We start from the raw sequence: 27,978 nt of genomic DNA, 5'->3' as shown, positions 1-27,978 counted from the left end.
CCTTCTGACCTGCCTGCATCATGTCCTGAAGCACACAGATCGTCTTTGCAGCCTTCATCACACTCCACAGCTGCTATAAACAAGGCTCTGGGCCAGGTGTATCAGGTGACTTCCCAGTCAAACTCTACACAGGGATTCAGCCTTACTGGCATTACTGTACTTAATTCAACAAAGATGAAACACAGCTAAGTAGAGCACCATGGTTTTGTTAGTGTATTGTTGAATGCTTGCCTCGCATAGGCTTTGAAATAACACCGTAGATGAGAGAGAGAAAGACATGCAGTGAAGAGTTGGACTAGAAGATTCTTGCATTCCTCTGGACGCACTCGACCACCCGGCCTGTGGCCACTGATCCACAAAAACATGAAGATGGCTGACAGCCCCTTTGAAAACCTTTCTTGAGATCCTTCCCCTACACAAGCACAAACACACACACAAACACAAACACAAACGCATATAAGCCAGTGAAACCTGCATCACAGAGGAGCAGCCTTGCCTGGTCATGTGACCACACAGATAACTGTTACAGCACACAGGAGACGTGAGAGGAGTGAGAGTATTACATCAGTATCTCTTTCCTTTTTGTAAAAATGTACACTTTCAGGCAGTAGTGATCGGTGTTGATTTTACACCTTGCAGGGGTTAGTATTTGATAACTATACCATAAAAACCTGAGGAGTCAGATATCAAACTTAACATCAAAGTACCTGCGCAATATGTGAATTTGGCTCTAAAAATAGAAAAGACCATATTTATCTGTTTGTCATAAATAGCTGACCTAAATCACTGAATTACAACGCAATTCGACTTTGCTACACGCCATTTAAATGTGGAATACAGGGAAAACTGTTGCAGAGTAAGTGGAACATTTGAATTTTATGGTGCACTAACACCATGAAAATGACCGGATATGGTTCTAGGGCTGACTGCAATGTGAAAAAGGACATAAGTTCATGTTTTCCTATAGTTGATAGAACAAATGATTTATGGTGTATAAAATCACTAAATTTAATCTATAAAATTGAATTTATTTGGCCTGATCCTTCAACTTTTGCCCTGCCTTGATTACTTGGAGGGTTAAGGGTGGATTTTTAGTCTCTTGGACCGGACGCTGTGGTGTGAGACAGTATTAGAACCGAGACAGGAAATGATGCGATAAACCAGGAAGTTGCCACTATTGTTAGGGCCAAAAACGGAAGTTCTGCCTGGAACGATATGAACAGGAACTGGACTTCTATGCAGAAAGCACACAAGAAAGCACACAGAGACACCAAACGCGCACACACACACACACACACACACACACACACCTTTTTCTCAGCATAAAGCGGTGCTATAGGTGATACATCCTCCAAGAAACTTCCTCCAAGGACTTCATCTTCTTATTTTGCATAAGCTGCATTTAGATGTATTTGTTTGGAAAAAAAATCTGCTGCCACAAGAGTTGTGACAGCGTTATTAGTTGACATTCTACACCCATTGTAGTAGGATGGTGGGAAACAATGAGGTCATAACTTAACATACTAACAAACAAGGGCAACAATGTGTTCATCACCACATTTACACAATTTAGAACACGATGAAGATCTGACAAAGTAACAGTCACACAAACAGTACAAATTGATGATTACATATACAAATAATCCTCTCATAGAGGAGAACTGGCCTGTGATTTCTAGCTAAGGAATAATAAATGAATTTGCTACAGAGATATTACAAATTTGTTTTTTCAATTGATCTGTGTCAGGATAACAAAACATTATTGAGCGGTGGCTTCAGATTACTGTAGCTTTGCTAATAGGGAAGGAAACCCGGTGCTGAGCAGGTGATGACCAGGTCAGTTGACAAATTGGATTTCTCACATGCAGTCACATGCAAACCGAGAAATATGTCTTTGTTGACTTTTTTTCAACCTCCCAATTTAGGATAACAACCTAGCAGTTATTCTGGTCTGACTCAACAATCGCTACAGTTTGCTGACATGGATTTCACACCTCTCCTCCACAGATTCAATTAAACCTTTATTCAGTAACGCCCCAGGAGAAACACGCACATCGCCCTACTCTGCTTTGCCTCTCATCCCTCCTGTTATACGCGTAAAGTGGCTGGTGACAGAAATGTTTTTCACGATTCACATCTCCATGTTGCATAGCATTGATTTACACATCTAGGCTATGTTTAATCTTCATTTCAATATCCCAAATTCTCTCACACAGACAGAGAGACAAACATGTAGAAAATGTAACTAGCGTTAACAGCATGGTGCCTTCAAATGGCTCCAAGCAAGCCAGTGTTTAGCTGTGTTGAGCATGATGTCTCTGTGCGCTCCTTTCCTCTAGCGTATCTGCCATTTCTATTCACCAGACAAACCTCATTATGAACAAGGACAAAAAGGATGCTTGTCAATCAGAACATGATTAAATGGGATTTCTGCATGCTACCCACAGCGACACACAAACGGTATGTGTGTGCACGTGTGTGTAAATGTATATTTGTATAAGTGAGCGCCCGACAGTGACAGCCAGACTGTACAAGGCGTCAGGGAATAGGTGCGAAAACCAATCTCTACCAGCCATGACCAAACTTCTGTAAAATAATAAAGAAGAAAAGCTTTGCAGACAGCGGCAGAGACGAAATAGTCCTTTCATTGGTTCATAATGGGAGCCGACTCACAGGAGGACACATCTGGATTACTCATACAGCCTTAATCAAACAGCTGGCCGCGAAAGCAACTGCTTCAGAAGGAGACTACGAGGTCAATACATGTCAGCATGAGTGCACTTTGATTTGCATCTCATTTACAAATGGTTTCATACTATAATGAGGCTAATTGTCCAAGAACTGATGTTTCAGTTATGGCGAAAGTCAACAGTCAAGAGATGGCAGAGAAGCCACCACCCCCCCCCACCCCCCCGATGTGGTTGTCTCCTTGTTTGTTACTATGGCAACATGACAGCCACATAGATGGGGCGTCCCACTAGCAAAAGCCATGGGAGACAGCGCTGGATCAGATACTATCTACAAATATATTCAATTGCCTTCGGTTCTACCTTTTGAGTAGGTGCTACATGGGTTCAAACACTAAGAGGAAATATGGTTGTATGTATTCATTTAAGGATAATTTTTCTACAATTAAAAACATATCTGACACACTTTAAATGGCCTTGATGAGATAAACTGTGATTCTTGTGCAACAGCAAACATGGGTTTGAAGATTATTAGCAGTGAATATTGGCTCCATGAAGGGGCCCCCTCTCAGTGTGTGAATGAATATTTCCCTCACAATCAATGCAGCTGTTTTTCTAGCCCTTGTTCCCTCTTGGTCTTGTTATCCAAGGAAACAGTGGAGGCAGTAGATAATATAAACCAAACCTGGTATTTTCTTGCATCCCTACCTCTCTATGAGCTCCACATCCCCTTGGGAAAATGCTTTGATTGCTCTGTTGATAATGCATAGCACAATATACAACAGCTTCCCACCGCATGTGATATTCTTGGACTCCTCAGTCGTTTACTCAAAGGGACTACACGGTTGTTTGAGGGCTGATCCTTACAGTTTTGAAACTTTCAAATCAAAGAGGCTCTCTCAGCATGGGGTGTACAAGTGAAGAGATACAAAACACAAATGTAACACAACTTTGATTTCATTAGATGTTCTTGAATTTTGGAACAAACAATCCTGCCCAGGTAAAGACTAAGATCTGTTTGCCTTCTAACAGTATTTCAGGGCACAACAAGGTTGCTTAACTTTTGACAGCAAACTCTCTCTTCAAACACCAAAAGTCTACCTACTCTCATCAGCTCAGGCAACACAGAGCCAGGAGGAAAGAACGGGTTGATTTGTCATCAGAGTTTGGGAGCGAGAAAAGTCTTTGAAGGGAGGGCAATTCCAAGTAATGATTTCCAGAGTGGTTAAGTTCAGAGAGATGGGGAATAATCCTGGTACTTGACTTGCCAAGGTTAGAACTACACACATGCACGCAGCGATGCACATGCACTCTGAATAACGCAGACAGATGCTACAGCAAGGGGAGACATAGTATAAACATCCAGGGTCGGTGCTTTGATGCCTTGCGTCTGGTTTTGGGAGGGTGGTCTTTTCAACTGCCCCTTCATACCAGCACATGATCAATAGGCCTGTAAATGTTTTAGCACTGGCGCTACAAGGGGCATAAAATATTGAAGCGACAGGGTGAAACACAACCTCGCTGGATGAGGGAGGGACTGCATCGAATTAGCACAAGAGAGCCAGTCAGCATTATAAACTACCCTATCAGTCACTCTACACCAGTATTTGTATGAGGAAAGACAGAGACTGTAAATGTCAGAGCAATTTAGACCAAAAGTGATTCTCAACTAGTTTGCACTGATCTTTAGCTGGCAAGCCATTTTTATTCTGATGAGAAGATAAACCGAATTTTATTTTCATCATCTCAGCAATACTTCTGTCATGAAATAGCAGATCCTACACGGAAATACACACGATTGAAGGAGATTATGCATTATTTGTTTACATATAAATCATTACATAGCTCAAACTGCAAGCTCCCCATTCAACAACCGCTGACATGAGAGATTAGCCTTAACCACTCCTGTTTAACCCTCCCGCACACTCAGCACAGACTCCACATGATTTACTCGAATGTTTATACAAGAAATGAAGTCAAACCTAAACATGCCTGCTCATACACTTACTGTATGCACAGCACACGCAGACATATATACTACAGGTAACTTCAAATGCAATTGTGCGGAAGCAGCGCTGACCTCAGGTTACAACGGGTGTTAAATGACAACTGGGCATGAGTGACTGGGCTTGGATGCGAGTCCAACTTTATGACAGGGGTAACATGATAGGCTATGTTTATAACAAGAGAAATTATCTCCGCTCAATAGGATGCTGAGCAGAGGGGGATGAGAAGAATAAAAATGTATTATTTTAAGGAAAAATGTAGTTTATTAAAACTTAGAACTTGTGTTTTGTAGTTTTAGTTCTCGTTTCTATTGGTTATGTTAACATTAGGCACCCCTACAACAAAGGCCCACAGGGCAAGAAATATGATAATATTTCCATAATATATGGTCATAAAGTCCCCCAGTTTAGCCAGACTTATTTTCAAGAGAAAACAAAGGCGAGCAATACAACTATGAAAAACATAGCCAAGTTGAATTTAACCAGAATTTTCCCTTCAACCTGAGAATGAGCAGAAAAGTGAGTGTGTGCAACTCTTTTCACTGGTAAAAGCCACATCCCATATTTCCCAATCTTTGGACTTTGCTGCAACCCTCTTAACCTGCATGACCCCGTGACGCCCTCCAGCAGGGGCTCAGAAACACAAGCACATGTTCATCCTCTCAAAACATGTGAGACACTTTATCTAAAGTGTCAAAAGTCAAGTTCTAGTTGTTGATTTTTCTTTAGATTTATGCTTATCTTTTACACAGACTCTGTTAACAACCCACTGGTGCAGCCTTCAATATGCTGCATGTTCACCTTCATGCTGATGACAGATGAAAGCAAACATCCAGTGCTTCAGAGAGTAACTGAAAATCACTGATGCCAATGCATGACATCCTCGACAAAATTAGTTTACACAGGCATTATGGCCATGAAACCTAATCAGCTCATAAATTACCGTGTAATGTTTCAATCCAAGAAAAAGACCAAACCAGAGTTGTAAAAACTTCTTCCAGTAAATTGCAGCATCATGTAACAAGAGTTTGTCTAAAGGTTTGAGTCGCCCTCGCCCTCCTTCTGTGTGTGTACATAATGTGAGAGAGACAGGGCTGACAGATGGCTCAGGGTCCAAACTCACCACCTCGCGTGAGCAGTGGGCCTCAGACCCTGCTCTCACCCCCGGGCCCAGGCCTTAACCCAATCAGAGGGATGGATAAACCAGAGACACACATGTGGATATTTACATACATCTGCTAAATCTATCCCTTTGGGGAGAAAGGATTGAGAGGATGAGGCAGACAGACAAAAAGAATGACATTAGAGATGGAACAATCTAGGACCGAAGAAATCGGGGCAATACCTCACTGAAGTTTTCTACCATCCTGAAACCAGATCAAAGTCCTCTCGTCTCCTGTCCTTGTCCCTCCTTCTAAAATTCATACCAGTAATTAGACTAATTTCCTCACAGCTGACTCACCCTGGAGGTGGCCATTATTAAACTGCATGCCAGATGGAGAATACAGTGCTGAGATCATTGTTGATAATTCACTTTTTCCCACCATTCAATTCACGAACAGTAACACTGATTGATGGAACATGTGGGAGTGTTCGTGTGGCTGTGTGTGATTGCTTCCAAGTGTGCAAAAGAGAAAATGGGGCAAAGATGGCCGAAATATTCAGCTACTTATCACAAATTAGTTTTTTTTATACTTAAAAGGAAATTTTTCTCATTAAAAAAATAAACCACAGATGCGCAGAAAATGACTAATAACTATGCTACACTGCCAACTTTACCGTGACAAAAACCGTCTGAGGGGATCAAGTGAGAAGGGGAGATTGGGAGTGAAGGCGGGGAGGTGCCTTATGTGATTATCATAGCTGTAATTGATCAGGACATCGAAGTGAAGTCGGGGGAGTGGGGAGGGGGCACTGAAATAAAAAACAGGGAGGGGTGGGTTACATGAGATTCTGACTCTAACCTCAGAGACCCTGCAGGGAAATACTACACAGGCCCATGTGTGTACACAGAGACTCTGAGGTTTACTGCATGTGTAAACACACCGCATACTGTACTGTGTATGGCGGTTTCATTATTTAACTCATGCATGTGTATGTCTGGCTCTGCACAAAGGTACGATAAGACGATAGTGAGGGAGAGGAGCAAAAAGAGGAAAAAGAACAGACCCAGCGAGTGTGGACTATTTGAGCCCGGTGCATAGTAAATCACAGTAATAGTTCCCTTTGAAAATTCCCATAAGAGAGGACCAGCAGTGGGACGTCGTTGGCCATCTTAATAGCACAGATTAAATCTCTATAGCTTGACTATAAACGGACGTCTCTCTGTTTCCATAGGTCTGCTATAGCCTGCATCTCACATTACCTCTGTCCTGGCTCTGTGGTCTGCTGGCTAACCAAATCTGACTCTTAAGTCTTTTGTCTCCACTAGGGTGGTGTTCAGATTAGAGCTGTGGCTCCCAAAGTGGGGTCCAGTCACCACAAGGGGAACTTGAGGGGCCACTGCGGGGCCCACAATCAGATGAAGCGGACTTTGTCACTGAAAACAATGACTTATACAATGACTTTTTTAATGGCTTCAACATACTGACAGCTGTAATCTCTCCTTCTGACTCCATAGCTGTCTGATTCAGCGCGGTGGCTACAGTCTGGTTCATGTGATGCACTTATGGCCAAAGCACTCTTTCCCAAACACAAAAATTACAAAAGAAACTGCTGTAAAGGTATGAAAAAACTGTCATTTTGAGAAATTAAATCTGACCCAGGTCCAATAAAAATTATAGTATAGTATATCATTTTTTTGTCATTCACGTGTGCAGAGATTCAAACAGCTCATCCATAATAGACGCCAATGTGCATGAGCTGTGGGGCCAAAAGAGCTAAAGTCTGAACAACTTTCTCTGAGTAAATACCCATAAGCCACTTGTATTGGAATGAATGGGGTGCCATCTTGAAAACACTGCATCTACATCTCTTAATATTCAAAGAGGACCAAGCTAAGGACCATGACAATAGTTGGAAACCAAATACAAAATCATGCTGGTTAATTAGTTACTTTACTGCAGTAGTTTCAGTAAAATGGAAATACCAAATAGTAAAACCATTTCCACATGTGACTACACTGCTACTGTATAAAAATGGCTGAGGACCATTTATCTATCCATCTGTTTCCATCTGTTTAATGTGCTCACCTGACTTGCTAGCCAAATGTGTTAAAAACAAAGTGGTCTCCGTGGTCTTTCATATATGCTAACAACAGTGTCTGGTAAAGTTCAAAGCAAACTCTGCATCTATCTGATATCACCATGATATCTCATATCCAACATCCCATGTCGAAACCAATACAGGATTTACTGCACGTTTTTGTATCCAATTGCTTGTCCGTTGAATCCTTGCTCTGCATTCTTTCACATATTTCTTTTCACTGGATCGGACTGTGCCCCCGCCTGTACAACATGAATATGAATTTGGGTGGAAGTTGTGGCTAAGCCTCGAGGATGGAGCTGTCAGCTGTAATTCCGTCACAGGTGTCGGGACGTAAATGTACCTTTGTCTCTCACACCTGAGAAACGCCAGTACATGTGACACAGTCATCCTGTTTTGCTCAGTTGAGGACAACTCCTGGCTTAGTGTAGGACACAGGGAGAACCCCTCCCCTCCTCTACTGTAGGTTTCCAAAAGTGGGAGAGACTGATGGCTAAACCAGGCAGTGTGTTTACGCTCCTGATCCAGGTCTCAGATACCCGGTCCGCCATCGCTCCACCTAACAATCTGTCTCGGCCTGAGGACAACCCCGACATAAAGTACCACAGTTAAGTCACTTCAGAAGCCAGCTGTCAGTCATGAAATAAGTGTGTTTTTTCATGCGTACACGCTCAAGGCCAAGGTGACCTCTCGATGAACGTGATTATACAAGCTTCTATATTTGTGTGCCTGCGTGAATGTGTGTGTGTCTGTATACGTATAAATGTGTGTGTAAAGGTCAGCTGTGTCGGGGGAGTGCGCCGCGCAGTGAGCGCATACATACAAAAATGAGTGAATGACTGATTTATTAGGTGTATAATTGCCACAGCTCTCCCCTATCTTGGCCGCAGATCTCTGTTGAATGTTCATTTTGTGTGTGTGTGTGCGTGTATGTGTGTGTGCGAGTGTGTGTGTGTTGGAGTGGGTAATGTGCAACATAGCAGGATTAATGGAACACTCAGCACGCTAACTCCATGCAGACCACCAGCATTGCGTTAACCTCGTATACCAAGATATTGAGAAAGAAAGGCCATGAAATCGTGTGTATAGCTGAATATGAGCCTGTTTGCCGGTCCACCTGCACGCCTGTCCATCTCATTTTCATCTTTCAATCCTCTCCTCTTTCTCTTTTTCTGTATGTCAGTGTATGCTTTTTATCTTAGTTGAATATTTTCAAACTTCAAGTTAGATTTTCTACTTGGAGAGGATCAGGATTTTAGCTTTTATTCACCATCTTCTTTTTACACTCCCGCGGAAGAGACTCGGGCATAATTTTATCTGTTACCCTGGTGACTCAGTGTATCTCATTTAGGATGTCAGCCAAATGCTCTCTGGTGTACATCATGCCGCAGTGATGTAAGTCGAAAGAGAGAGAAGCAAAGCTCACACACAAATGCACTCTCAGACGCCCAGAGAGCTGTGCCAGAAGAAGTCTTATTCATCAAACCTAACCTTGTGAAAATGTGGACCTGACTATAGTCCTCTAAATCACAGAGATGAAATGGCAGGGGGAAGAAGAAGCCAGATCACTTTATTACACAGAGCACAGGCTGAGCGGAATTGGAGCCATGACTGAAACCAAAATGAGATGATGTGAAAAAGGGCGGTTAGGAAAATAGAAAGCTTTCCTTTAAAAATAGGAGAACATGTTTTGTTTTTAGAATAAATTTAAACCTAACTGAAGGCTATGGCTTAAACTCAGTTGCTCACTGACAAATTATCATAGCCAGATTTTATGATTGATTTGTCTTATTCTAACTCTTTACTGTAACTCCTGGTAATATTTTTCCCATAGAGAACCTACACCTGTTTCAGAAACACTAAATGAGCCACTGATTGGACTTCAAGCCACGGTTCAAGTCCCTGCTCTTTTGAATCTTAAACCAATAAAGACAGCTCTGAATTGTGAGCCGTAATTATGTGTCTTCAGGGCCCGTGCAGCAGGAGGACATTAATTAAGCTAAATGATCCTTCCTCTACAAAACATCTCGCAGCATTCATCAAGGAACAAGCAGAAGAAATGCTCCCGCGGCGTGAAATATAGGCGTGCATTGTGTGGAGCTGTGGGCAGTCTGGACAACGCTACAGGGTTCACATCAACTCCACTGTGAGACGGAGGCAGCTGGAAGAGAGGCAGACTAATGTGTAAAATGGAGGACGCGTGATTGGACTGAGAACAGGACTTCTGCCGGGCAAATAAATATAAAAGAATAATCACCAGCAGGAAAAAAAAAAAAAAAAAGAAAGAAAGAAAGCGGCCACTCTATTCCATGTTGTAGTTTTCCATTTTGGAAGCAGGACCCTCCCTCCTCCTCCTTCATATTTCACAGACAGAGCTGGGATGGATGGGGCTTTCTAGTGGCACTCTGGGATTAGAAACACACATAAACACATACAGACATGCATACACAGGCTTGTCCTTACATGTACATGTTCATGAGCATTACACAAGCTTAACACACACACACACACACACACACACACACACACACACACACACACACACACACACACACACACACACACAAGCAAGAGACTGAGGCAGCCTGTGAGGTGATTGTTACCAGATGAGGGGGGTCGTCCATCCAGCCTCACTCTTTGACAGACAAAAGATTGCACTGACTTTTCCTCATCCTCTCCTCATTGTGGTGTGTGTGTGTGAGAGAGAGAGAGAAAGAGAGAGAGAGAGATTTTTCAAGCATGCTAAAGTAGTTTTTTTTGGGGGGGGGAGGGGACTCGTGTCTTAAATGAATAAGGCCTAAAACCCCCATTTCTTTATTGGGTGAGCTGGCAGCTGGCATATGTGTGTCCCATTCAAATAGAGTGACATGTTTAATTTGACAATTAAGAAAACAAAGGACTCCATTTAGAGCCACAGTTGGAGGCTGTGTATACTGCATGTGTGAGTGTGTGTGCCTGTCAAGAATCTGTTTTGAATTGAAAGAAGCAGAAGGGGAAGTATTGTGGATGCAGCAGCAGCAGCCCTAAAAAGCTGGGGCAAACCTGAGCCACTTTAGATAAGCAAGAGAAGAAGCCATGGGTAAAAGCGGGCGAGAAGAGAATGAACGTGAATTTACTTTTCTGCTAACTCAAAGCACTAGGCCAAGCCTACTGCTGTGCCAGTCAATCTGGCTCATGCACGGAGTATTTACAGTCGCGGAAAGCAGCATTACCTCAGTTTACCTCAAAGCAGCGGCAGACCACAGGGATTTAAAGGTGATGCAAATAAAACCTGCACATGTTGTTTCTTTTCAGCTGGCTGAGGATCGTTAACCCCACATTAAGTCACACTTCAGGTGTTAGGAAAGCAAAACCGAGCGCTCATGCACGCACACACTCGTTATCTGTCTTGCATATGCGCAACAAAATCGCACACAAAACATAGAACGTTTCCTACATGAGGGGAGCTGTGCAGTATTACGGTCTATTTCCCAAGTGATAAATAAAGAAGTTTACTTTCTTTTTTTTGCCTGAGGAATCCATGTCTGTACCCAAATATAAAGGACTATGTGAGCTGTAAAAAAAAAAAAGGTAAGATTGTTTTTACAAGTTGAAGGGTGTGAAGAACTGCTGGATTCTGGGGTGATCGCCCTTATCTTTATGTATGTTACATATGACCCAAGGAGAATCTATTTAAGCTATTTAGTTTCTAGTGTTGCTTGTTGTTTGTACCACATTTTTCAATCATTCATTTCAAAAGTCTCCTTAAATTTTTCATTTTAATCAGCTTAGAAAATTACTTTGATTTGTTATGGGGCCAGAAAAACAAAACTGCATTCCATTTTGCCCCCGTGAGGTGCAGATTTACATCATCACTTATCATGAGATACAGACCCCAACCCCACTCCCTCACAATTCCCTCTGTCTCCCCCTCTTTCCCCCGCTCCTCCTCTCTCTTCACTCCCTGTGGTCCTGAGAGTCCTGTTACCATGGTTACCGCTGAACGATGGCTCCAACCCTTTGAAAACCCATCAGGTTCCTCCCACCACACACATGCGTGCATGCTCATGCTATCTCTATGAAGTAATGGTGATCATCCTTCACATGGGTGAGTGTTCATATGAAGAGTGTCTCTGTGCCCAGTTGCAATAACATGACCCCACTCTCCCCGTGACAGCCATGAAAAATACCTTGGAGTGGAAGATTCCTCCCCTACACACGCACACACACACACACACACACACACACGCACACACACGCACACACACGCACACACAGAGTCCAATCTGCACTCATTCTCATCTGGTCATTTTAATTTGCAAAGACAGATAGAGTCTCCTCATTGCAGCAATTACCATCTAATCAATAGCATTTCTGGTGCAGCCTTGTGGCATTGTGTGATACCATTCTCAGTCTGCATGTCGTGCAAGATAATGTCTTCTTAACAATGGAGAGAGTGACAGGCTGTTTAAGGGTAAAGAAGACTGAAAATGAAATATTTGTCTTCCTCTCTCTCTCTCTCTCTGGAAAATGCTGCGCTAAACGAGCCGTGCAGCTGGTCTGCCCACTTACAGTCTGCTCCACATCCAATTCTCCACTGCACTGCTCTACATTTTTATAAATGTGTGTGTAAATGTGTATGCAGGCCAGGTATGAAAGAGAGAAATAGCCTTTTTCAAGGGCATACTCAGACAGAAAGAGGTGAAGTCACACACACACACACACACACACACACACGAGTAAGCGGTGATGAATTGGCTCGGCCCCACCTCCCCTGACCCGCTTCTACGTATCTCATTGTCATGGTAACCATCAGCACCTCCGCTGCATCCTGCTTTCATGCTTTCACACCACATGCTGCCATCCTTTTCATCGCTACCTCTTCTATTCTTTTGTACACTCGCTTGCTGTCTAAAATCTGCTGAGTCCTGCTCTTCATTTCTTCTCCATCAATCATCCATGTGTTCGGCATGTTAAGCTCTCCATTGTGAAATGTTGAGATGTTCATGCAGGAGCATTCAAATCCTTGCAAATTTTACACGTCTAACTCCAAAATAAATCATTTTGTGAAGCAGTCCAAGAGGAGTTAAAAGCTGGATGTATGTAATAAAATTCACTTTTTAAAGTAGTAACATTCATTAACATTACTGCATGCTTCATTACAAGATATTGTGTATAGTGTGCATTGGGTTACAGGTTATTCACCAAATAAGCTGTATCATCTGTTCTGAACTTCTGTGATCTCAGTTTCTCCATCTGGATGACTTGAAAGAGCCATTCTGTAGATAAGAAACAAAGGCTTAAGAGGAGAAAATACCCTTCAATGGATTCACATTAGCTCTTGTATCCGGTATTAGAGCGGCAGATCCAGCACTCCAAGATTCTTGCAATCAAGCAGCTCCTCTATAATCGTCCCCTGGAACGAAGCACAAAATACTCTCAACAGCCCGCCAGTGGTGTGGGTGTTTACCGATGTGCACGCGTCTGTGTGTTTGTGGGGAACCATGTATGCATGAGCATGCATAAATGTGTGTGTATGTATATATAGTGTGTGTGTCAGAAAGCACTTCCAGCTTTCAGATATTCCCCTACAGAAAATAGGATGCTGGCCAAGATACCAACGCCTGCCTCTGCCACAGATACAGTGAGCCGGCATGAGACTGTGCATCACTAACAGAACAGGAGTCCTCCAGGCTGACAGTCCTGAGAAATCATTAACAGACAAATACACAACTGTAGGCTATTACTGATTACACTGTCTCTGCACACCTTACAAAAATAGAACTATTAATACAGCTTTGGATTTTGCATTAAGCTGCCACAACAGCCATTAAAATCAGCAATTATCTTATTCAGATGCTCCATGTGAAGTTTTAGAAGGTCTTTTGCACACACAATTGTGAGATGCATGTATTCTGTATACAGTATTTTTGACTCTGGCTCTTTTTTAACTTACGATTTATACCTATTGCCTGCTTTATTGGTCTTGCTTTAGATTAATCACTTGATTGGCCTTTAATTTGTGAACACATTTGTACTATTATCTATGTAGACATGACGTCGGTGGTTGGTGCAATACTTCAGATGAATCACTAAAGCAAATCCCTTCCTTGGCTGAGAACCAAAACCATTTTTTCACCCCATCTGTGTGAAAATGAATGAGTGGGACATCAGTTTCAATGAAAAATGTATCCTTTTTCATCTTCCAACCAACCGACTGCTCCCACTTGCCACAACAGTCCCGCTCTGCTGGGCCATGATGTGAAAACATTACGCTGTGGTGAGTGACAGCAGCTAGGACACCAGATGTTGACATTTAAAGATGGCTGGTGCAACTCCCTCCTGTTGTCAATTCCTTTGATCCCTACAGTAGGAGCAAAGCCACGTCTTCAAGCAAAGGGAGTGGAGTGTTTGATTGCTTCAAAATCCAGACTGTCACAAGTCTGAGCAGAGTTCTTCTCCATTTACAGTAATGTACCACTCATCTGCCTTTCTTTCTCATGTCTGTGCACTTTGACTTAAGACCATCACCTAGTAGCACTTTTACTGCTGAATTCTGCAAGATGGACAAGTTATTTCAAAACCAAGAGATTTATTCCAAGTAGTATAAAGAACTTCCTAAACTGCACACTGCACACCAGGGTGTGTTAGGCCGCAGTAAATCTGATCCAAAACCACAGAGCTGAATTTGGGCCACATGCAGCAAAAATGTTGGTTCCCCTAAATTGACATTAAATCTGACACATCCTTACTCTAAAGGTTAAATCACTTACAACAGTGAGACAGAGCACAGGCCAAATCAGATGATTTACCAAACCTCAGCCAACACCAGGCCAAATGCCTGTAGATGTACTCAGTGTGAGGTTAAATCAACACATAGCAAGTACTGTTGCGTGTCAATGAGATTCATCTCGGAGTCCTTACACACCTCCGACGCAAACACCTTATGCATGATCTGACTGCGTGACATACCCCTATCAAAAAAAAAAAAAGAAAAAGAAAAAGAAAAAACTGTCTGTCATAGTCCTTACAAGAGCTTTGCCCAAATTGCCGTATGGGAAAACAGAAATGTACAGTGACAGGCCAGATGAAGAATCCCCTTTCCTTAATAAAGAGTTACAGAAAGTTTGGTTGGAAAAAGATAGACCACCCTGAAGCGGCTGAAAGTGGCCTGAAACGAAATTTTGAATTACCAAAGCATGAAACCTGCACGGCTTGTCAAGAATGTTTAAACTCAACAGTTTAGAGAAATAATCAAAGCCATTATTGATGAGCGGCAAACTCAGGCATGTATTTATAGGTGTATTATTAGTGTTAATGTCAACGGAGCTTTACAAATATTACAGAGAGTGTTCATTCAAATGAATATAATAGCTATTTGTGCAGAAATTATTGATAAATTAGACCTTGGGCCAACCCGGCATGAAGTTAGAGAGGATAGACAAGACTGCAATAAGCACAGTGGTAGCTTTGAAAACCCACACTGAGCCGGCTGTCAGTTTAAAAAGAAAAACGGCACTGAGGATTATTCCTCATCTCAAGGCTGCTTATTAAATTAATATTCTGCTTGTTCTGCATGGACGGGTTCACGGAGTCCAGAGCGCTGCAGTACAGAGGATCCTCCAGAGCACGTCTGAAGATGGGACTGTCTTCTGCTGAAGGCAAAAGGCAGTTTGGGATAGAGAGGTTATTAGTAATAGCTCTATAAAAACATTTTTCTTGTGTCAATTGATTTTCTATTCCAACATTTTTATCCCCTTTCTGATCACATCTCCATTCGCTGTCATCACTCTCTCATTCATTCCCATCCCGTCACCCTTGCGGCTCAAGATTTGTGCAGGTCATCGAAACAAATCACAGCAGTTGCCCATGCAAACAGTAAAGTTATTTCCACTCCTGTAGTCCTTCCAAGCCTGTCTGACAGACCACAGCCAGCAACCACAAACACACATGTACGCTCACATGCACGGTGGCCCACACTGGAAATAAGTCTCTGACTTTCTGTGGTCAGCCAATGCACCAGGGTTTCATCCTGTGCTTCTTTTCTTCTCTGTACACACACTTTTAAAATATATATGTATATATAATGCTTTTTAATCAAAAATGTGCATAATATATATACATATATATATATATATATATATATATGTGTGTGTGTGTGTGTGTATTTCTATATGTACAATGAAATGCCCTACTTAAGCCCACGTACAGTTCAGTGAAACCAGACAGCAATCAAAAAGAGAAGTGGGCAGGTGGAAAGTGGTAAGGGATTCTCTTAAAAAAATTCCACGCTAGAGGAGTGGAAACTTTCTTTCACTTTCTCTGGTGTTCCTCTAACATTTAATAGACATCTCATGGTGAGAACTATCCTTATAAAAGCCGAAGTCCAAAAGAAAAGACAATATGAGGTGCATGCATGACAGAAATGCACCTGGGAGATGTAAAGAAAGCGAGAGACGTGATGTGGGCCATATTGAATATAAAATGCTTTTTGCTAGTCGGTGCCATTGCTGTGATCTCACATAGACCAGGCAAGATCAGCGGTGTTGTTTAATACTGTGTCTTTTGGCACCGTAAACGATCTGGAATACTAACGCTTCCCTCTCTGCTCCTCTCAGCATCTCTGCTCATTTTGAGTTCCTGAGGTGAGAGGGAAGAAGAAGAGGACAAGTGAGATGATTAAATGGATGATTCATTTGAGAAAACAAATATCTGTAGCTGCACAGTCTTTCACCCCTGAGAGAAAAATAAATAGTGTGGAGAGAGCTGGGACAGACACAACACCAGAGGAGCGGAGTCAGCCAGATAACAGCTTTGAGGCTGCTGCTACAACACTCACGCACACACACACACACACACGCACAGACACACAAACAACAACTGCAAGTCATGCCCTTGAGTAGTGCAAAGAAAGACAACATAAAAAACTGACTTAAAGACTTAAATCATTCATATGTTTTACCACACTCCAACAAAAACTCAGCACTCAAATGTCTTGAGTCACACCCAACTGTGACTTTAAATCTAACATCGATCTATCTCTCTGTAAAGCCGAAATGACAGAATATGATACACTGGGAAACAAGGGCTTGCACCACTCTTCAACCCTAACTTATTGACCACCTGCTGTCCCAAACTGCAGAACCCCTCCCAAAGAAAATATAATCTAGAGAAACAGAGGAAGCATACTAATTTACACCAACTTAACTCAGTGTGTCATGAAATTAGATTAGTGTGACCAAATGAACTGTGGAGAGCCTCAGGATCACCTGCCGCTCGCGTGTGGTGTGTGTGTGTGTGTGTGTGTGTGTGTGTGTGTGTGTGTGTGTGTGTGTGTGTGTGTGTGTGTGTGTGTGTGTGTGTGTGTGTGTGTGTGTGCGCCTTTTGTGTGTGCACTCAAGCACCGTGTGTGACTGTGTGTGTGTGAGTTCTTACTGCTTTCACTCACCGACTCCAGTGTAGAAGTCAGAAGGAGGATTCGAGCAATAAGAGCTGAGACAGTGACAAAATGGAAGCCCAGACAGAGAAAGATAGGATGTCTGGGCGGCAGAAAAGAAACAATGCAAAAACAGCCGAGGAGAGCTGGAATAGAGAGATACGCGGGGGGAAGACACAGATAGAAAAAGTGTGAATGTGTGTGTGTGGCTACAGCTTCGTCTGTGTTGTGTATGGAGGATCCTGTGCCTGCAGCCGTTTGATATCTGTGTGTTCCACAGTCTGGCGGACCTATCTTAACTGTGTTCTTGCTAAAGCTGAGTGTGTCCACCTTGTCAGTGGAAAGAAACTTGCTGCACTGAAGTCTAGATAAAGTTGAGACCGGTCCTGGAGCCGTGAGGGTAAAAGCCCATGAAACATGAGGTAGAAGAAAAAAAAGAAAAAAGAAAAAAAGAAGAATAGGGCTAAAAATATTCACTAACAGATGAAATGAAGAAATGGAATAGAAACCAGTCAGACTGAGACAGAAAGAGAGTGAGAGTAGAAAACCCCTCACTGCCATATGGTATAGAGTATTGGGCTTAATGAGGCATGAGGCCATCTTCTCTGCAGAGGCACTGGCCACTCAGATCACACATGAATGAACACTCTTGATAGGTTTAAAACACAGCATATGCCAACAGTTAGTGATATGGAACCAAACTACTGCTTCTGAAGGAAAAAGAAAGAAAAAGGAATGATTTACCAAACCTGGGCCAACACCCACCAAAGATCTGAAAAAAACACTCTTGCAAAAAGGAATCTGTCTGATATTAGTTTGACCTTTCAAGCTGATTTGCTACTAATGCTCTTGCAGAAAAAGAGATACTGTGAAGATCAGCGGAGAAAAAAAAAAAAAAAAAAGAAATCGAAACTACTTTGAAGGTTTGCATTACTGCGATAGTTTCACTCTTGGTAGATTTGGCACCATGTGTGGTTAGCGCAGGCAAACAAAAGGCGTAAAGAATGAAAATTATTACATTAACGGGAAATTATATAAGAGTGGTGAATAGTTACTGCTGGAACTAGACTAAGAATCTATCATTAGGCGTCATTAGATTTGTTCATTAACCAAAAAGTATTAGGTAAATTAAAACTTGAACTTGAACAATTAAGAAAAGTCATGAATTTGTAGTAACAAATCTTATGGCAAAACATCCAATAGTTGCTAAGACATTTTACTCAAAAATCAGTGGATCTCCTAAGTCAGTAGGATTTATCCTCTAGAGATAAGAAATGTATGTAGCTAAATTCAATCAACCAATTAATAGGTGTTGAGATTTTAGTCAGGACCAAAAGCGGTGAGCCGACATACCAACCAGCAGACTGAGGTTGCCATCTATACTGCCAAAACACAGTGTGAGTTCAGTCCTTCTGTTCTTTTAGGAAAGTCGTCACCATAAAGTTAAGAAATAAAGCACATCTCAGTATGTAGAAAGTTTAGGACACGAGCTTAAAGCTAAGACGGGCTTTGTACATGGCGCCTGAACCTCCAGTAGCAAACAGGTGATGAATTCACAGTAAGTGTTGATGGATGTTATGAGAATAGTTCGCGTAGCAGACACACCATCCTGATCCCTCGTCACACACATCCTGTCAACATCTCTGGCAGCTGAGAGATACGTGAGTCAGTGTGAGAGAGCAGGAGAAAGAGACAGAAACTCAGAACCAGAGAGAGCTTGTCAGAGCAGAGAGGCCAGCTGTTAACAGCATGAGATGAATCACAAAATTTTCTATCTCACTCTGTTTGTGCGTGAACCCAAGCATTTGTCATCGGTGGTCACCTGTTAGATGCAACTGAGGCCTGTGGTGACAGTGATCGCTCCAACCTGTAGCCTTTGTTCACTCAGCTATTGATCCTAATTAATTACTGCACACTGACAGATTAATTAAAACATACAAGATAAAGTTTCAACAGATCAGGGCTGTGTTTAAGTCCAGCTGCCACTGTGCAAGAACAAGCAGAATGGAAGACATCAAGCGGACAGTAAATTTAATCTTCCCCCCACATTTTCAAGCTTAATAAAAACCGGAGCGTGTGTGTCTGGGCTGGATGAGAGCGTGCAAGCTCCAAGTGGAAGCTGCGGTTTGGTCTAGCTCTGGTTTCCACGTGGGTCGGATTCAGCGCGACACCAGTAGGAGACTGGTCCGGTGTTACAGGAAGATTAAGCATCTTATGCTTCTGGCTCTATTGGTTTATCAAATGCAATTAGTCTCAGTGTGCATTTATGTGTGTATGTTTTAAATATGATTCATCTTTCCTTATAGAGCCATATAGACTTTAGCCACGGGGTCCCAGACTTTGGACTTAACACCAAAAAGGGCTGATTGCTCTGACAGGCAGACATGCTGTGTTTATTTAAGTGGTTTTGCAGGAAGTTCAGGAGAACTAACTCCACCTGTCAAAAGAAGTCTGTCTCCTTTCCAACATGTTTTTGCTCTGTTTCAGTCACCTTCACACCACACTCACACTCACATGTTCTGGCTGACTTTTTTTACTGACTACCAACAAGGTTTGCTCAGTAGGTGAGATAATCTGTCTGCCAAAAAAAGTGGTCCAGAGTCCAAGAAACTTCCACCATTATGCCCTTGATCAGTTATTTGGTGCAGGAAAACCCAGATTTACAAATGGGCAGATCCTATGGAAGATTGTAATTATATTTACTGAGCACATCTACAGTATGGTCCAGAGTGGATGAACCATTTCTGGATACTCCCGAACTACTCTTACAGGTCAAAATGTCATTTTTAATTGAGAGCTACATCATCATCCAGGGCATATTCCTTTTCCTTTTTTGTAGCGCCACCCTCACAAACTAAACAATTTAATCCCCAGTGCTAGCAAGGATGTACGAACAGCTAAATCATCAGTATGTTTCTTCTTCTTTTCAGTCTTTTGTACAATGTACTGTGAAAAAATGTGCACCTTTATGGGGCCTTAGAGTGGCTTACAGATTTCACTCAGTTTATTTCCCTCCCTTATTTCATTTTTGCTTCTCAAAACTATTTATTTTTCAAGTAACGCAGCGTCTATCACAGCTGTTATCAACCAACAGACAGTGCGGTACCAATAACCTGGTGTGCTGCAGTGCCAACAAGCCATTCTCCATGTCTTTGCACATCTCCCAGATGAGCACATCTGTGCGTCTGTCGAGATGATTGAATGTTGTTTAACAGGCTTGACCAAGAAACCACATGCTGAACATCACAGGGAAGATACATCACCTGCTGAAAGTGAGTTGTTGGCTTCAACAGTGTAAGCGTACACACACACACACAGATGTATGACATGTAGACATTCACATGTACAACTACTGTATGCCCACATGCAAACCTGCTTACTATTTTGTTCTAAACTATCTCAACTATTTCAAACCCTAACCCCAACTTTTATTTCATTTGTACTCCATTTGAACTGTATTTTTTATTCTTTAATCAATGTTTCCTCTTGGTTGCAGTTCCTCTATTGATGTCTGTTGGTTGTACTGCATTTGAACCTTGGCAAGAGCATACATGTCACTGCTTGTGAGATCTGCAGTGGCTTCCCAGCGGCCAGGTCACGCTGAAAGTGAGCATGTCATTGGATTTGACAGAAACTCTGCAAGGCTCAGCACAGGAAGGGAAATATGCTTAGATTCTAAAGAACACATATTTTACCCAGGAAAAAGAACAAGAAACCTGCAAGTAATTATATCAATTCATTGACATTAACACTCACTGAAACAGAACTCACACAAGATCCGACAATTTCAGGAACTTTTGCATGCAAATTTTTAACAATGAAAATTGTATCACCAGCCACAATTCACACCGTTCTCATGACCTCTACATTCTCAGGATATCAACCTGAATCAGATGGATGTGCATACACACCAACACACACACACAAACACACACTGAGGCACCATAACCTCTCCTGCCTGGGAAATACTTTAAGGAAGCAGAGGAAGAGGAAAGCGGGGAAACCAAGAAATAAATAACTCCTTTGTGTCACGTCTACATAAACAGTGCAGCACATTACAGATCACTATAGTAGCCAAACTGATAAGAAACTTCCTACACACTATTGCTGCATGTATATGTGAGTGGAGAATGAAAGAAAGCAACAGATCATCGGCATCACGAGACAGAGAGAAATAGAAACAAAGCGAGATACTGACAGGACCAGCTTTGGCAGAAAAGAGAGAGAATCTGCCCCTTACCTTATATGAGTATGTGTCCCATTCCTTCAAACACTTCTTCTGATAACACATTTCCTTGTTTAGATATTAAACATTTGCTGATTTTTCCCCATTTTTACACAAAGTGTCCAAAAATCAAACCGAGGCAGCCTGGCCAGTCTAATAATTGCTAAGTAGCGATTGTTATCTATTGTAAATATTGGTACAATTCTGAGAACATTTTGCCTTCGTCTCGACTCTGTTAAGAACGTGACGAAACTTCACAACCTGATTGTGGTGCCAAATAACATCACACAAAAATGTAAACCGAGCCTCCAGGACCAGCTGACCCAACTCTTCACTTTGTCACTATCTTGACAGAATAAAATACCGAATGCTCCACAATCTCGACAGTTGGTTGGCAGGCAAATGGAGAAAATACAGAACAAATCTGGAAGGACGTCCATTAAGCTATGATGTCAGGTCTAACATCATTTGTGTGTGTGTGTGTGTGTGTGTGTGTGTGTGTGTGTGTGTGTGTGTGTGTGTGTGTGTGTCCTATTTGAGTAACCATATATTCCATTGGCCCAGGAAAAAAGTTTACTCCAACTACTATTATCCTACAAATCGCAATCCCTGTGGGGATACTCTGGCCCGGAGAATCTTGGCTCTCTCCGAGCGAGCCTTGAGGAGCGAGCCGGAGTGAGCAAATCAAGCCTTAGTCACTCACTCTGGCATACTGGAAAACCACCCGTGATGTCTGGCATGGGATTACGCCTGCACCTAGTGCCAAAATAACTGCCGGCTAGGATTAGAAAAACGACTAACAATTGATTACAACTGTTGCAACCACTGGAATCGAGGTCCAGGGGGTTCATTTTGTTGGTTGAGGGATACAATAATTCAACAGAGCAGCCTAATTAGGGGCAAATTACAGGGTTCAATAATACAGCAACAGACAGGCTGCATCTGAGATTATAGACACCTCAGAAATAAATCATGTTAAGCTATATTCATCCACATCCCTGTTTGTTTTTCCTCAATCCTTCTACAGGTTGATGTACTAGCTCTTCTTCCTTTTTATTTCACCATTTCTCTTCCTTACATTTCCTTACTTCCCTCGTCTCCTGTCTTCCCCGGGAAGCATGCCCATATGCCAGTTTTCCGCAGAATGCCAATCATTCCAAATACATGTAAAATGAACCTGCAAGAATGTGAAATTAAACTGATTTTGAATTGGTTGGCATGATTAAGTGTCTGAAGCATTTCATCAGAAGCACTGCACTTTTAAGTTCTAGCAGTAGGCTTTCTTAAAAATGCTGAGAAACAGAAATGCTTCTTTTTCTTCTCATCTGCTTCAAGGCAGAGGGGTAAAACCAACCTGTGAAAACAGTTGGTCTAAACGATGCGTGATGCCAAGGTAAGACCGCGCTGGAAGACAAACAGCCAGTCATCCTTTTTCATTTCTCAGGAGAGGTTCTCCTTATGCATAAGAGCCGCAGGAATCAAGATAAAAGCAAGACAGGCGAGCTGCCGCGATATACTGCGCCGATACCAAGGGCTCACCCTACGCTGATGGCTTGGTTACCATGGCAACCCCACGAGGTGAGAGGGAGGACATACCAGCACAGGGTAAATCTCCTCACAGTAGCTTCAGGAATGCAGGTTAAGTCTCCCTCGCTGCCTTTCTCTCTCTGTTTCTTTTTTCTTCCACCTTTAAAAATCTCTTTCCCTCTAAATGAGCGCATTGAATGGCTTCACTTCTACTCTCATAGCTCAGTTTTATGAATCACATCATAATGCATCAGGGCTTCCAAGTGCACCATCCTTTTCTGAAATAGGACTTTGAGACAGCTTTTCACTTTAGACATGACTTTGATTTCAAGACTCATTTATATTGATGTATAAATCAGGCTTTTGCCAGGGGAGTAATCAGAGAGGGCTTAAGGGGAGGGTGTGAGTAAAAAGAGAGAGTGAAGAAAGAGATGAGAGGACGAGGGAGACAGTGAATACTTGGTTTTGGCTGCATAAGTAGGACAGCAGTGTTGTGGCTAACATGCAGCAAGATTGAGCACCAGGAGAATTAAAAGCAGCAGTTTCCCTACAAAATAAAGACGAGTAGAGACAAAGAGATCTGGATAAAGGATGTCCGAAGGCACATGGGAGGAGAGAAAACTTTTTGTGGTTTTCTCTTACCTCTAAGAAGCAGGTCCCGGCTGGGGTGTTCTCCTTGATCGAGGTGTTGTAGAAGCTGCTAGAGAACACAGGTGTGTTATCGTTAACATCCTGCAGCACAATGTCCACCTTCGCTGTGGATGACAGTGGCGGGCGGCCGCTATCTGTTGCAACAACGGTCACGCTTGGTGCTGGCTCTGATTCGAAATCCAGAGCCGTCGCTGTGGTAATGATCCCCGTGACCGGGTCAATGGAAAACCAATCAGAGTGAGAGTTTTTGCCCTTGAGGAGGCTATATCGGACATCCCCATTGGGTCCCTGGTCCTTGTCCCTTGCAGTAACCTGGAGAACAAAGGAGCCAGGATAGACCACCTCAGGAATAGTCTGTCTGTAGGCCTGCTGGTCAAACAGAGGGGGGTTGTCATTGACATCAGTCACCTGAATGGTAAAAGATGACTCTGCTCTGAGGGGAGGCGTGCCCGAGTCTGTGGCCATAACCCTGAGGTCATACGAATCCCGCTCCTCTCTGTCCAAAACCTGGTCAACATATATCAGGTAGATGATGCTGTCCTTGGTTGTAAGAGCAAACTTCCCATCACCACCCTCCAGGGACACATTCACGTTGGCATACTCTCCATAGTCTGGGTCGGTGACAGATATCCGAGCTACGTACTGGCCTGGTTGGGCCCCTTCGGAAATTCTCGGAGAGCCGTCCTCACTGAGGAAGATGATGGTCATAGTGGGCTGGTTGTCATTGTAGTCACGAACATGAATGGTCACAAACGCATTGGTCACCTGGGAAAATGAGATAGTATGGTTCATGTTACTTAAAAAAGCTCAAAAAAAGGGAATCTATCAGTGTCTATTTTGTTTGTCTAGTGAAGATTACATTAAATAATTAGGTAGGAATGACATTTTAAACATACTATCTGCAGTATAAATGCTAGGACCAGAAGTATTTTCTGAGGTGTCAATACTGCAAGAAGACAGTGTTTGTGCACTGCAGTGATCGGTGTCCTTGCAGCAGCAAGCATCATTTTGGGGTTTGTGAGGACATGCAACATAGGGTAAAATCTATTTATACTATTCTGCACTATTTTTCTGGAATACATATTTCATAAAACAACATATTGCATTGTTATTGTATCTTGAACGTGACTCATTAAAGGCATGGCAATTACCTCAGGGTGGCTGGAGTTATCCCTGGCCTGGACCACCAGTTCATGGACCCTCTTAAGTTCATAATCCAGGGGCCTATTCAGAGTGATGACCCCGGACTTGACATCTATGACAAAGTAGCGGTCTGGGTCACTCTGACGCCGGTTGATTTCATAAAGGACCAGGCCGTTATCTCCCTCATCCTCATCTGTTGCAAACACCTGCAAAGATGAGAAAGTCATCACACTGTAAATAAAATTACCCTGGAGCATCTGCATTTACAGAAGAAAGAACTATTATTGAACTAATGAGTCACTATCTGAACACTGACAAGACTTGACGAACCTGTAGGATGCTACTGCCTTGTGGAAGACTTTCAGAGATAATAGCATGGTATCTGCTCTGATTGAAGGCCGGCGCATGATCATTGATGTCAGTCACAGTCACATCTAGGGTCATGGATCCCATCCTTCTTGGTGAGCCCCCATCAAAAGCCTCCAAGACCAGGGTGTACGATGAGCGTTTCTCCCTGTCCAACAGTCCATTGACCACCAGGTCCAGGTAAAGCACCTTATTAGCAGCTCTCTTGGTCTCCAGTCTGAACGCCTGGCCTACGTTGCCCTCTCGAATAGCATAGCCTTGGGTGGTCAGCTGGTCCTTGTCCGCATCTGTCGCAGGCTCTAGGGAGAACCTTGTGCCCACTGCTGTGTGCTCAGGGATCTTAAGAACAGCTTTATTTTTGGGGAACGCAGGTGCATGGTCATTGATGTCGTTGACAGTGATTGACACCTCAATTGTGACCCCCGTCATCGTCACAGCGATAAAGCTATAGTGGTCCCTCTGCTCACGGTCCAGACGCTGTGCGGTGGTAATGATGCCCGTGGTTTCGTCAATGTTGAGATCGCTGCCAACACCTGTGCCCTCATGGTCTGAGATGAAGTAAAGACTTGCAGTTTCACCAGGCGGTAACCCTGCGCTGATGTCGCCAACGATGGTTCCTGCTGGCTGCTCTTCATCCAGCTGGAGTTCCAGTGCTCCGAGGACAGTTGTAGCCTGAGCAAGAACAAGGACGATGCAGAAATAGAAGAGTGACTTCCGTCTCCAGAGACCTGAACTCACACAGGGTACGCTGACCCAAGCCCTTCGTCTTGACCCTTTACTTGTTAACGGCATGGCTGGGTTCTGCTACACCTGGGGGCAAGAAGAAAAAGACAGAAAGACAAAAATATCAGCTAGAGAAAATACGTGTTTCTAAGTACAGATGTCGTTTGTGTGAATTGAGCAACTGAACAGCTTTTTTTCATTCTTTTTTTGAAAACATCTTGAAAATTCACTTGCTCTCTTAGTGCAAAATGAAAACAAATTGTTCTTTTTTTTCAAACTGGAGTGTGTATCTTAAATCCCTGCGTGACAACGTGCTAACACTTTTACAATCCAGAACTTATATTAAAGAAACTGCCTGATGAATTTCAGCTTTTTCTCCCCATAAAATGGATCTATGTAACATTTTGGAAAGAACTCTTCAGCTGGATCAGGAAGATTTGAAGGAGCATGCAAATGGAAGTCTAAGTCTGTCCAGGATCCACATTGGCTTGAATCAAACCGAGGACAAAACTATAAACTATATTTATCTGAAGGACAACAAATTTTATTCACTGGGTGAGAACATTTTAAAGTGTCCAGAGCGGTCACACACTGAAATCCCTTGAGAAAACACATTAAAGACACCAAAATAGGCATCAAGATCCTTTGTAAGATTTTTATGTCATGATAGCAAATGCTTACACACACACACACACACATGGAATGCATGGGAAAGCGAGTATATTGCTGCTTCAGCAATGCCTTTATGAGGAGAAGCAGTCATTTAAGCCCCTATGTTCGCCAAACTCTAAATCATGCACAAATCCATAAAGATATCCTTCTCATGCTAATGCTAAATCAGTCTTATCAGTCAAAGACTGGGTCTAATCATGACCAGATACATACTGTAACCTTCCACAAAGTCACGCATCAATCCAGAGTCAAACCATTTTTGCCAAAAATGATTAAATTTGCTTTAACCTGCCCGAATTGTGAATATGACCATCAGATGGCACACAGGCTGCAATCACAAGAGTTTAAAGGTTTAGTTTAAAAATTCTAAAATTCACCTGACACTGTCTGAGTTATCCCGCAGAAAACACATCATCTGGTGCGTCCAGCGAGTTAAAATAAACACCAATAATTATTTGCAAATGGTATTCGACCCAGGCTTGACACACATACTTTTGCACACTACCGTACAATTCTGGAAACACACACATAACTGTTCTGGCAAATTAAACCTGTGGCCACTCCAAACTCTCACGAGATAGATACACATTTTACCCCTTGATAAGGTCTACAAATATTTAGGTTATGTTCAGAATGAGACCAATTGTTTATGCGTGTTTCCCTCATATTTATAAAGAATGATTTATTGAGCGTATAACTCTTCAAAACATCCTGCAATGAGGAGGGCCATCCTGCCCTGACATAGTTAATTCATTACATTTGTAGACCACAGGGATGCTGCTTTAACAATCTTCTACACTGATTGCAACATTAACGCCTAAATTCTCTTGAATTTGAATGAGTCTTGCCTCCAGTAGTTGATATTTGGTTCAAATGATCAAAACTATAAATGTGTGATGCAGGCAAACGGTCAGTAGCAGACAGGGGGTTAGTTGTCAGGGGGATTTTGGCTTTTGCTGTCCAGCCATATTCACCCAGACAATTGGTCCCCCTGTGCATGTATAATCTGGACAGTTAACTTTAGGAATGTCTTCCACCTCTAGAGAGAAACCCAGCCTGAGGCCGGCTGCAGTATTTGCATTACGTTGAACTGAAGCTTTCACACTCACTCATGCAAAAAGACCATAGAATGACCTTCTTGCAGACCTATGGAAAGGCTGACTGTTATTCCTTATATAAGGGTAAAAACAGCTTCTTTCTAATATGCAATAGTTCATCAGAGTGAGGTTAAACTCAGCAGTAAGAGTGTATTCACTGTATCAATCACCATAATAGTAACACACATTTGCTTTTCCCTTAGCTGAATATAATTAAGATTTACTAATTTCTTTTCAGTTTTCTTTCCTTTTTCTTTTCGGT

General features: G+C 42.5%; 1 protein-coding gene across 1 annotated transcript in view; it reads right to left on the bottom strand.

Annotated features, from left to right (window-relative positions):
- Positions 1–26,016, bottom strand: part of dchs1b (dachsous cadherin-related 1b) — a 66,828-nt gene extending 40,812 nt beyond the window's left edge. The window contains exons 1-4 of the mRNA XM_070844057.1: positions 25,978–26,016; positions 25,189–25,896; positions 24,867–25,064; positions 23,707–24,480 (exon numbers count right to left, since the gene is read on the bottom strand). Of these exons, the coding sequence (XP_070700158.1) occupies positions 23,707–24,480; positions 24,867–25,064; positions 25,189–25,896; positions 25,978–26,016 (1,719 nt within the window). The remainder of the gene's footprint in view (positions 1–23,706; positions 24,481–24,866; positions 25,065–25,188; positions 25,897–25,977) is intronic.
- Positions 26,017–27,978: the final 1,962 nt, after the last annotated feature.

This window comes from Pempheris klunzingeri, chromosome 14 (assembly GCF_042242105.1).
Source record: "Pempheris klunzingeri isolate RE-2024b chromosome 14, fPemKlu1.hap1, whole genome shotgun sequence".
Lineage (NCBI taxonomy): Eukaryota > Metazoa > Chordata > Actinopteri > Acropomatiformes > Pempheridae > Pempheris > Pempheris klunzingeri.
This window is presented reverse-complemented; position numbering and strand designations above follow the sequence as displayed.